At 40.2% G+C, this 12,734-nt stretch overlaps 1 protein-coding gene and 1 long non-coding RNA gene across 6 annotated transcripts in view; one reads left to right on the top strand and one right to left on the bottom strand.

Annotated features, from left to right (window-relative positions):
- Positions 1 to 6,152, bottom strand: part of HLCS (holocarboxylase synthetase) — a 129,475-nt gene extending 123,323 nt beyond the window's left edge. Inside the window, exons 1-3 of one of the 5 annotated variants that reach the window (XM_026121481.2) lie at positions 5,922 to 6,001; positions 5,354 to 5,447; positions 673 to 825 (exon numbers count right to left, since the gene is read on the bottom strand). Coding sequence is in view for 3 of the 5 variants with exons in the window: in XM_026121480.2 (XP_025977265.1) it covers positions 673 to 825; positions 5,922 to 6,152 (384 nt within the window). In the remaining 2 variants the exon portion in view is untranslated. Of the gene's footprint in view, positions 1 to 672; positions 826 to 5,353; positions 5,448 to 5,810; positions 5,833 to 5,921 lie in introns of those variants that run through there. The other 4 variants (XM_026121480.2, XM_064524797.1, XM_064524777.1 and 1 more) reach the window with 4 other exon arrangements.
- LOC135330630 (uncharacterized) lies at positions 5,459 to 6,692 on the top strand. The gene is made up of 2 exons (XR_010392611.1): positions 5,459 to 5,623; positions 5,964 to 6,692. It is a non-coding gene; the product is annotated as an uncharacterized LOC135330630 (long non-coding RNA).
- Positions 6,693 to 12,734: the final 6,042 nt, after the last annotated feature.

Below are 12,734 nucleotides of genomic sequence, written 5' to 3' on the forward strand. Positions count from 1 at the left end.
TTTCATCTTACTTCTACAGACTTTGACAAAAATTATCCAAAATGTGTAATTCCGAACTTGTACTTAAAAATCATGAGGAAAGGAAGTTTCCAAGAGTGGTTTTTATTTCAATTACAACTTTCCACAATGGCAGAATTGGAGGCTTGGAGAGTACTTTGGAAAGCATCACATATACTTGCTTTGTATATCCTTACTGAGGTATTTGCTTTAGCCACGGTCAGACAGGATACCAAGATAAATGGACTTCTGATCTGACTTAGAATGGCAGCACTCATGCTCCGTTTTATCTCTTCAGCACATCTAACCACACATGCCTCACCCAAGGTGACAGTGGAATTCTGCCATTTCTGTCCATGGCCACAGAAGTGCACTACTACTAATAAAAGACCTCAATAAAATGGCTATGACTTTATCTGAAGCATAATATAAAACCATTAGTTGTAACAGTGATCAAGTCGTTTTTAATGATTGCATTAGTCTTGATAGTACCATACAGTTTTCATTCTTATTCTTAGTAGCAATTACAAATATACCTAATCTATCTACCATCGACATTTTTCCTTCAAGCTTTTTTTTTTTTAAAAAAAAAAAAAGAAAGAAAGAAACACGAGTTATATCTACTAAATGACTTACCAGTACTACTTTCTATGCAAGAAAAACTGAGCTGCTTACCTCTTTTGAACAGCCAGGTATTTTCTGCAAGTTATCTGTTTGAGCTGAAATGCTTTCTGTCACAAAAGCTATATGTTCTGCTTCAAGTAACTTATCAGGATATATAAAAGGAGAAATGAGAAGTAGACTCCATCTGTTTAAATCATCAAGGGACTGAAAGAAGCAAGAAAGAAAAAAAAGTAACTATATAGAAAGTCTGATTTAATAATTCATGTTCAAATCATTCCCAGCTTAACTTCAAAGCTGACCCTTCAACCTTAAATGAATAGTCTCTACCACTTCACACTTCCCATGAGGTAAAAAGGGGTAAGTGTCTGGACCATTAACAAACGCGTCAAAAGTAAAATTAAAAATGACAACCTGAGTTTCCCTGATAATTCAGACACGAGCTTTACCAAAGAAGCGCACAACTGAGTGGGCCACTGAAAGCCACTGTGCGCTTTTGCAAGCCATTTTAACATTGGACTGTGCCATTGGCAGCATGTCTCATTCAATCCGATCTTCCTCTCCCATTCACTGCAGTCTACCCTGACTCCTCCTCCTTCCTTTCCCCCTCTTTCCTCTCATTACACAAACCAGTGCCCCTGTTGCTTCTCTCTTTATCCCTGGCAGCTGAAGGGCACCGTCTGCTCCTTGGCAGGGACTAAGAAAGCAGTCACAACACACGTGGCCAGTCAATACAGCCCTCCTCTAACTGGCTAGCAGTTAGAACGGGTTTTCAATATAGTTGGATAGCAAGCCTTTAAGAAACATATAGCCCCAGGTTAAATAATATATACTGTCTCTAAACCCGCCTGCCTTGCACTTTGCAAGTCACAAGTGACTCAATGGCCATATATTATACATGTCTAATTTTCAGGATATCTAATTTACCTAACTTGCAAAGTTTCAGGACTTTTTTGCAAAGCCTGTTACATACAGATAGTTATATTTTGTGGACACATACAGCCTCAGGATTAATTTATAATCTTAAAAAAAAATGGCCTGAAATAGAGAGGGTACATTATTTTAGAATAACATATGCATGTCCTCATGTCTTAGAGCCTAAATTATTCATTCAGTATGCAACTCTGAGATTAGAGTTAAAATAAAACAAATTATTCAGAAAAATAAGTTTGTCCTTAAGGTAGTCTATCCAGTCAGCCAGTCACTGGGTAAATGGTTTTCTTCATTAAATGATAAAAATTGTTTCTTCTCTGATTCTCATCTAGGAGTAAATAAAGCTAAATAGCTGGCATCAGCAGACCAAAGAACAGGTTAAATGTTCTTCTAAAAGAATTTCTAAATATATAATCTGTTTTCATATCATACTGCATTAGATTTTATCCAGATATTGCATGGAACTTAATTTTTCTGCCATACTTTAAAAGTGGCAAACATGAGAAGAAACAGATTTTTTTCATACTACTATACTAGAGACAAGTCAAATCAATGCATGCTTTGTCAGCCTTCAGAAGTTTTCTGCAGAGAGAATTTCCCTATTACATACCAAGTGCGCGTACACTTGTCCATATCTAAATGGAAACAGCACAATATTATATCTTGCTTACATAAGTAAAATTAAAAGGGATGTAATGGAATAGCTTGCCAATCCAACCAACTTTACTGAGCACAGAAGCTGTGACAGAGCAAACGGCTGTTTTCCATAGCAAGTCAACTCAGCTGAACTCATGAATTATCTTAAGCACCCAATTTGAAGAAAGGTCAAACAAAACCTGTTGAGGTCTCCATTTATGACTTGCTGGTATCTTATCTTAAGGAAGTTACTGATCACAGTCCAGATGCAGTTACACCTACTCCAAAAGCAAAGTAGCTTAACTAACTTCCAAGAATCTGGAAAACTATAACTTATTTTCTTTTCATAATGTTCATGGATGAAGCAGCAAGAGAGTTCTGCACTGATGCTATCTCTAACTTTAATGCAGTTAGGACAGAGCCTTCGTATTGTCACACTACTGAGTATCAAGGTTTAAAAAAAAAAAAAAAATACTTGAGCATACTTAAGTTAAATAGGTGTCTTTGGAAAGTGTTTGGATAAATAGATTAACCTGCAAGAAAAAAAAAGTACAATTTGATCAGCTAACACAGATGCTCTTCACTACATGGACTGAAGTTTACTGGGATGCTAGGTGCCAGGTGTTATGGAAATTAGGCTTGTCAGCCACCATAACAGGGCCCGACCCTAGGTTCCCGCAGAAAAGTTCAGAGCCAAATCAAAGCAAATTAAGTAATTAAATTTTAGTTACACGCATGCAGTGATTACAGCTTGAGCTGGGTGCCTCCAAAGAGGGACCCTAACATAAACAAATCCTGGGCAATTACAGTTTTTTCAACTTAAGTTTCCCACCCCTCACGTGGTAGTTAGATCAATAGTAATTTTTAGGTCTGGGGTCTCCTGCTCCTCATTGGATCTCATCGTTGTTCCTAGGTAAGCTGTTTTTCTCCTTATCTTTATTTTTTGCGGTCTCTGCTGACGGTTGTACCTTTATTTTTGTTGGGTCTTACTGTTTTCTCTCAAGGTCCTGAGGAGGAAGAGGAGGTGATTCTAAATCATAACAATTAACACTGCCCCAGCAGTGAGCTAAGGTTTTGCCCCTCAAGGTCCTAATACCCTGCACTAGTCTTATTTCAAAGCCTTGACATCCTCCCTCTTTCGGAGTGTGAGACACAGGAATGCAGACTGCTTGTAACTTCCTTATCTTCCCAGCTGGAACCAGCTCTGAGGCCCTTTTATTACTGGACTAAGTAAAAGTTCATTATTTTATCTAAGTGTGGCCTAAGACTTCAGCAAATTTAGCTACTCATGCTAAGCAAGTTTTATAGAAATTGTGCTAAGCAGCTACCTCCAGACAGTTTCAGTTTGCTATTCCTTAACACCAGGTTAGGGAATATAGAGAGATGCAGTACAAATATATACAGATATATGCATAGAAATGCAATCCACTACCAACATGCAAACCTTGTTCTGAGAGTTTTACACCTGAATTGGTAGCCATCTTTCACAGGAACTTATGAGAATCAAATACAAACAATAACATTAAATACATATATTTAGGAGATAAAAACATTTTGAATGAAAGGCTTGTTTGTCATGTCATTTGACATGACTTTATGCCAAACTTCAAGCCACAATATGGTTCCCTAGAGGGTTTCCCAATTCCCATAAACACAACTAAACTGACAAGTTTATAAAGCCAGCCTGCATGAACAACATTGCAGACAGGGGAAAAAAATGCTTAGTGGGCAAGGAAAGAGGAGCAGATACATTTTCAAAACAAGCAGAAGTGGAGCAAAGAACAGCACTGATCAGTTGCAGTATGATTTACAAAACAATAATCCAGAACAATTTACACAGAACTCCTCTGAACACACACATATATATCACACAGAACTCCTCTGAACACACACATATATATCACACAGACATTTTTTTTAAAGAGCTGACTATAGCACATTCATATTCCAATAAAGTATTTAACTCTTCTGTTAGAGATTCTCATCTTTCTCATCTTTTTGAAAAAGTATGAAGTAATTTGCTCATTAGACAGCAAAAAGACTATTTTATAAACCAATTCCATCACTATTTGTGGTCTAATTTTATTGCACTGAAAAATGCCCTCTTTATCCACACAATTGATGAAAAGCTTTTCAGTTTTTTGAAGTGGCATCTTAGTCAACAATATGCTCCATAAATACATTTGTCATGCTCACTTAAGTAAAATGGGCAACAACTGAAATAATTCCCACAAACACACATATAAATTTAAACACTATCAAAAAGGAGAGCTCAGGATAATTCTTCTCCACACTCTAATTCCAGTATTTAGTGAACAGACAAATCTGACATTAATTTAAATCTCAGTTCAGAATATTTGTAGTGATTTGCAGGGGTGGAGCAACAGATAGAGGAGTCCTATTTCTAAATCTGAACAGTTTGAAGCAAGCTTTCTTTAGCTTCACTTCTCACAAAGTAAAACCGAAAGTAAGTTTCAAGTGCAGCATTTTTCATTGTCAAGGTCCATCATGGCCTCACCCCACCCTATCTCACCATGCACTTGCGAGAAAGTGGTTTTCAGATCTTGTTTTTCATGTCATGTTTCCCTCAGTTAAAGCAACATTTTTTTTATTGAGAGAAGCATGCAATTCTCCATACCTAAAAACCAAACTTGGACTCCACTACAGATTCAACTAAGTTTTAAATGTCTAACACCAAAATTTGAATGCATAAATATGGCCTGCATTTTTAAGCTAAAGCCTTATATGTGTTAAAAGTATGTTAGCAGCAGAGAAATACCAGCAAGTTCCCCTAGCTTAAAACTCCTATACACATAGCCATACTTAAAAAGCTGTGCTTTATATGCACATAATAAAAGCACTGCTCAGCCCATTATCTCCAAGCCAACAAACTATACTAGTTCTGATAGGAAATGTTAGTAGAGCTGTAGGTATCTACGCCAGGGCAACTGCCTTAGTCTTATCTATGTCTTCTCCTTGATCACTACAGCTGTGACAGAGGCCTGTACAGCCTGGCCAAACACACCCCACGCTGCCAAATCATTACCCTCCTGTCCCCCCTCCCATGACAGGCTTGCTCTCCCTCTCTGAACCCACTCTTCGCACGCTTCCTCCTTGCCTCTTTACAAAAGCAGACCTTCCACCTGCTTCTCAAACCCGCACTCACCTCAACAGCAACGTTACAAGCACGATGGAAGACAGCGGAATTGGGAAAAATAAGTGGGACTGAGTAAGACCACGCCTGAAGTTCGCTATTGGACCTGGCGGTAAAACGACAGCCCATCACTTCTGCCGTCACGCCTTAAACTCCCCTCCTCACCTCAGGCACATTACCCCCTCCAAGCTGTCAACACGGAGCCCTTTTACAAGCGAGCCCCTCCGGGAAGCTGCACAAGGCCAGTTTTTCCGTCAGCAGTCCCAGCTCAGCACTGCCGAGGTAACTGTTACACACCCAAAAGGGGCGGCTCCTAGCCCCCGACACGGAGCGCACCCACTGCCCCACTCGCCCCCCGCCGCGGCGGGAGGCGCACGCCCGCAGCTGGGGTCGGCAGCGCATCCTGGCCCGCCCCGGCTATTGTCACGGTGACGCCGGAGGCCGCTCCCGGCGACGACGCTGCCTTCACCTCGGCCCCTGCGCGCGGCCCTCCGCAACGGCTCCGGGCTCCCGAGCGCCGAGCGTCCCGCCCCGTCCCACCCCAACGGCCGGAGCCGCGGCCCCACGGCTAGGGCGGTACCTGCGTCTCGTCCGTGAAAAAGACTTTGTTCCCTATCCGCAGGCAGACTCGCTCCTCGGGCGGCACCTGCCTGCGCGGCTGCCGGGCCGGTGGCGGCGCCGGGCCGGCGCAGCAGCAGAAAGTGAAGGAGCAGCGAGAGCGGTGGAGGCGGCGCACGGTGCGGCGGATGAGCGCGGCCGAGCAAGGCCCCCAGCGCGCCCATAGGTAGAGATAGCAGAGCGTGATCAGCATGGCGCGCGCCCCCGCGCCGCCCCTCCCCTCCCCGCGCCGCCGGCCCGCCCCCTCAACGGCCGGCAACCGCCGAGCGCAACCGGGGGAGACCCCGGCCCCGCCCACACCATTGGCCACCTCCCCCCCCGCGAGAGAGAGAAAGGAGTGAGGCGGCCGCCGCTCTGATTGGCTCGCGGCCCCGCTCACCCCCCCCGCCCTCTTTAAACCCCTCCCCACCAACACCACCCCACGGTGGGGGCGGTTAACGGCCAGTGCGCGTGGGGACTCGGAGGGGCGGGGGGGCGGTGTCCGAGAAGCGGGTAACAGCCTGTCCTTGCGCGTCCCACCTTACACGAGCCCATCCCCGGTCAGAAACGCTTGTAGTACATACTGCGGTTTAGTGTGGAAACAACAGAGCAAAACTACTGTTAACTCTTCACATAGAGAAACTCTTCACACTCTTTTCATGCTGCGGGAAATAAAGAATTATGCTTTGAACAACGTGTAAAGAACAAAAATCATTAAAAAGGCCAGTTTGGGGGGTCGTCCTCTCATGCAGTATTCATGGCTACAAGACTCCTGGTTTGAGTTGCAATAAGAAATAGGGTATGTCCTCCTTTCCCAAGCCCGACGGTGCAAGTTCCATAAGCAGAAAAATTCAAGCATCTGTACACAGCAACCAGCTGAGAGGTTTACAAATGAAAGAAATCTCATTGGGAAAAGTGTTAACTCAGCAAAATCTCTTTTTTCATATCAATGTCAGGTATCTTCTGATGCAAATCACGGTTTGTTTCATTTAATCTGCCACGTTTCCTGCCAGCCACTTTGCCAAGCAGAGCCTGGTGGACTCGGACACAGTGTTTCTAGGAGCCAGTGGTTTAAAGGTGGACAACTCTCGCTTGAGCTTCCTTTTAAGCTTCTTACCATGGAGGTAGGAGTACCCGATGTCCAGTTTCCACAGCTTATAGCAGGAAGTCCAGGAATAAATCATTTGGCGATTGTTAAAGCAATCATTATTGCAAAGCTTACCAGTTCTGAGTCTACAGAGGCGTGCTTGTTTTTCATCTGCTTTTGTCCCCAAAGTAGAACGCCAACCAGAGAAAGAACATTTCCAAAGGAATGGAAAAAATGAATTTCAACTACTTCTTATTACAGCCCTTATCACTCAACTATTTGAGAACTTAAGAATTTAGTCACTGATTTTGTATTTATAGGGCTCTAAGCTGGATATTATCCATATTTTTAAGACAAATTACTAAAATAGACAGTGAGATGATTTGCTGAAAGTTATGAAGAAAACCTCTGATGAAGACAGGAGTTGAACACCTGTTTACACAATCCCAGTCTAGGATTATACAAACCACTAAAGTATTTTCCCTCCCTCTGCCTCTCCTCAGATGGACAGTTGTGCCTTATTTTCTTTCTTTCCTCTCAACTTTTTTCCCCTCCTTTTTCTCTTTTGCTTGTAGAGAGGTAATGCTTTGCAATCACCAGCTGATTCCTTTCCATGAACATATTGGATATCTTACAATTCCCCCCCCCACCTCCCTCGTGTGCCTCTTCCCCTTTCCATACCAGCAAATGATATAAAGACTGTCAAGAAATATGACCCGATTACTGGCATTACTGGCGTTACAGCCTGAATCTAAAAATTATACTTTCTGTTAACATCAGCACATCTCCAGCATTATTCTTCTCTGATAACTGAAGTCTCAAAGAATCATTGAACTTCTGCTTTTGAATGTTAACACTGTTCTGATGGACAAAAATTTTGGATGAATGTGACAATTTAATGGTTTAGTGTTGTACTGACAGATTATGGGGTCTGCCATTCAGCTCAGTACCTCACACATATTAGTATCTACAATGTATGTGGCTGTAATACAGAGAACTGAACTCAGGTTTCTGCTATAGAAATCAGTTTGCTACCCCATCGACTGCATGTGGCCTTACCACTGTTGGTCATAGAAAAGTATGTCCAGAAGACAAAACAGTAAGAGACAAAGTACTTGTTGCCATGTGGCAACAGGGTAAGTTCTCATCTTCCTTCCACCGCATTGCCATCTCTTAACTCAGGGTTTATCGTATCTTAGAGAAGCAGTATATCTTCTCTGTTACAAACACAGTAATTAGAACACCAGTCTTCAGACCCTGTGCCCGTTTTAGGATAGCCACGAGAGGGCAAAACAGGCACAAACTAATATATTTGATTTCAGCTGATTCATTTGACGCAGTTGGGTTCACAGAATGAAGAACATAAAATCACTGTTCTCAGGGGTTGGTCATTGAAACAGGATTGAAGAAGAATGTGTTGCGGAATAAAACCGTATCATGTGCATGTATCATGTATCTGTATGTATAATGCAGGCACAACCTGCCACTGCAGAAGAAACAGCAGACAACTTTTACAAGGCATCCTTTACTCCTGTGGTAGCTCTATGCATGAAAGTTATTTTTGGACTAGACCATCAATATAAATAAGGATGCAGTCCCAAGTATCTGTACTCTCCGTAGCCACAGCATTCAGCTCTGTAATAAGAACACATATATCAATCTGATCCTAGCAGAGATTTAGTGGGTAGATGAAGAGAGAGGAAAAAAAGGAGGAAAAATGCAGGGAGGTTAGAAGACGGAAACAGACACTAACATTAACAGTTGTAGCTGAATGATATGTAGCAGTCATTTCCAGAACAGGACATGAAGGCACATTCTGTTTTATTATTGTGAAGCCAAGGCCTTGTACACGCTTGGAAATTTACTAAAATAGGTATTCTAAAATAACACTGTCAACTTCCTAAATGCACCTCCAGCAACAACACATTGGGCACTGTAGGTAAGCACGGAACAAACTGGTCCCGCACATTTTGGAGCAGACATCAATATGAAAAAAAACCCATCACTGCTATGACAGACACATATTGTTATTTCTTTAAATGTTCACCCACAGTAGAAGCCTATCCACAATGACAGGAATCTCTGACATAAATTTGATTTCCAGAACATGTGGCTAAAACAGTTGACTGTTTCAGTAGGAAGGGCAAAGCACTTAAACCAGTCTTTCCCTCCATATCAAGCTTAAGAAATATTCAACCTTGTGCTGCTACTATATTCTGTATATATTTTACAGAGAGAGGAATGAAGTCTCTAGTGGTCCTCACGGCGTCTTTGTGTGACTTTACCTTATGCAGGAAGTCAAAATACTTGCACAGGCACATCAAAAGAACAAAAAACAAGCAAAGTAAAATCCTACAAAGAAAGCTCTCAGCTTTGGAATTCACTTTCTCTGTAATAGTTCAACAGTACATGCATTGTTGACTTTTTGAGCACAACGCAAAACGCTACTGTTTATATAACCTTTGGACAATGCGGAACATACTTTGTTTAATCCTGCAGTGACATTGAATGCAGTCAGCTATATTTTGGTCCTTGTTTTTTAATGCTTCCTTATCCTGAATATATGAGAAAACTGAATCCAAACTTAGTCGTACATACAAGAGAACCTAAAGCAGAACAATATACAGGCAAAAACAGTTAAGGCAAGTCTCTATAGAGTAAAATGTTGGCACATTCTCCATTAGAACAACGGAAGTCAATAAAGTTGCTGTAAATATGCTATCCTAGTTTCTGTCATAACATACCTTAGGCTTAATCATGACAAGCTCTGATTAAAAAGTTAAGTGTTTTGTATTGAAAACCATTATTTTTTATTACTGTGAAGTCAAGGCCTTGTATGCACTTGGAAAATTCCTAAAATAGGTATTCTAAAATAACTATGTCAATCAATTTTTCCTTAAGAAAGGGTGGAAGGAAGCCTTGGAAGGAGACAGTGAATAATCCTAGCTCTTGGACTTCCCAGAATACTTGGCTTTTTATCACAGACGAATGATTACCGAAATAAATTGCAAGATGAAGAACAGAGACATGAGGTTGTTTAAAGAGAATCTACTAAACCCTGAAGAAAGTGAACAGGGCTTAATTTTGAATTTCTGCCTGCAAGCTGGCTGAACCCGTCTCCCCAAAACACAGACTTTTTCACAAAGGCCAACTTTAGTTTAGACAGATTAAATTTCCTCAGGCTCTTTAAACAGTCAATGTAGGAAGACTTCTGAAGGAGGTGACTTGGAATAGGGAGCCAACTCCACTGGGTAACCTCAGTGTAAAGGAGTCTCTCTTTCTTTTTCTGGCTTTACCTGAGTAAAACAGGTATATAAAAACCAAATGACACAATTATCTTCTGGCCCATTTCTCTGTCTTTCTCTCTCTTGATACACAATCTTTAATTTCTATAAAGTCAGAATCAAATCCTGCTGTCAAAATTATTCTCAGGTACTATCAGAAGTATGAGAAATATTCCCTGCTTCTGGAAAAAAATACACAAGCATTTGTAACATAAACAGATTCTGTGAAGTGTGAAGTGTTCTTCATCAAAATCCAGCTTCTCATATTAAAAATAAGTATATTGCAAAAAGCAATACAGTTCCTAAAATTAGACAAGTATAAATGGACTAACTGCTGTTTTTTTGTAGAAACTAGAGATCAAACATTCTTACAGCTCCTGATATTCTACTAGAATAAACCATTTTCCACACTTCTGCAACCTGAGTTTAGCTAATGATTGCCATGAAAATGCCAGTTAAAGATGTGTGCTTCACTTAATTAGTACAATAAATATTAACTTAAATTTTTTCTACAATGTTATATGCAGCTGCATTCAATTATATTACAGCTTTATTAACAAATTTATATTTCCAATAATTTTATAATAAATATGATCTTGCAGAGCTTTATTGAAAGATAAAGACGAGGTAGCTCTCATCTTCCTGAGAGCTATATGCTAGTAGTTTAGGCTTCATTCCTGCACTAATATCAATGTTGGCAGATTCTGTCTAGGGTTGTAAATCAGTTATCCGCACATATGGATCTGATTGCAATATCAGGACCATACACATCAGTTGTGTAATGCACACTTCCCTTTCAACTATCAAGTTAAATGAGACCTAAATGAAACTGAGCTAATGTAATTATTTATGTGTATTTAAGGCTGTGATTCAGCAAGATATTTAATCACAGTTTAGGTTACTTAAGAAGTTTGCCATTTTTTTTAGGACCCATTCTGTCTATTTAATACATAGCTTATTTGAATATTATTCACTCTCTTCTTCATTCTAATAATTCTAATTCTTTCTTCTATATTCTAATTTATAGAGACCATGCATATACTGACTCTTTTGAGTATTTATGTACTTACAATATTACACAGTATTTGAATGTGGGGAGAGGGGAGGAGCAGATTTAGACTGCAAGTCCTCTATTCTATATTCTCAGCCCTTCCCAGAACAGCACTTAGTGGCTTTGGTCTTAAAATTTAAACTGTGGCTGTTTGTCGAAGCAAGCACAGATGTTTTAAAGAACAGGAAAAAATGTAAAAATTGAACCTCAATAAATCTACTTCTAGAATATTTTACTAAAGATTACTTCAAAAACATGAGAACTTCTGCAATGCTATGATTTTTAGCAGTCTTACAAGTGCTGGGTAGCTAACACAACTGTACAACTTGCATCAATGTAAGAAAATCAGTTTGACTTTCAAATCTGAGCTAAACTCCTCTCCAGCAGTTGGAAGAAAGACATTTAATTTTAAGCAAAATCAGTAAGAGGCACAAAAATATCACATATGTGAAAAGCTATACAATATCTTCTAATACAGAAGATCTTTTCCTTTCACAGTTTTAGTAACTTCACTTCTCAAAGATGTACTTTTAGGGAAAAATGTTTTCTCTCAAAAGAATATATCCAGTATATATCTTTATCTATCTGTGAGTCCATTCCCTTCTTGCTAACTGGATATGTGCTACCTCCAGCTGTACTGTAATTTTTAAAAGTGCCACAGAAGCTTACAGAGGACGAACATGGTTCCCACAGAGAGTCTTCCCTATCTTAGTTAAATCTTCTCAAACTGCCTGTTTTGATGGTTTCTTCAGCTCAGTCAGCTAGAAAAGACCTAATTCATACCAAATAATCAATGGTCATTCCTGATTCAGTAAATAGAATTATTTTTCTTTCTCTGGGAAAAAAGTTCCCAGGATAAACCAATTATACTTGGGAGCTCAATCTGTTCCCTTTGATGTCAATGAGTAAACAACATCAGTGGGAAAAGAATTCAACATTAAGTTCTTATAAACCTCTCACATCCCTGTAGTGATCAAGAAATAAGGGAAACAAGTGAACTGTAGCAATGAACAACAATGAAAATCAGATAATGTCACCAACCAGATAACAAATTGCTCTTGTGCAATGTAACAGGCTACGAGTAATGCATGGTACAAATGGAAGAAGTAGGAAGAAAGCCTGGAAGAAGTCTGTTTCTATTTAGTCTTTGTAGGCTTAAATTGCCTATTGTGAAATAAAAGATTCCTCAAAGCAGTGGCATTCATAACCATCATGCTTTGCTAGATGGAGTAATCTTCCTTGGCATGAGTTTTCTTCCCCATCCATCAACTAGGAATCAAATTAAAGGAACAATGCTATAGCCTTAAGGAAGTCACAGAGTCTTTCTTTAAATCCTCTTACTTTCTTTGAATTTTGGTATCTTTTTAAAAGTTG

This window comes from Dromaius novaehollandiae, chromosome 1 (assembly GCF_036370855.1).
Source record: "Dromaius novaehollandiae isolate bDroNov1 chromosome 1, bDroNov1.hap1, whole genome shotgun sequence".
NCBI lineage: Eukaryota > Metazoa > Chordata > Aves > Casuariiformes > Dromaiidae > Dromaius > Dromaius novaehollandiae.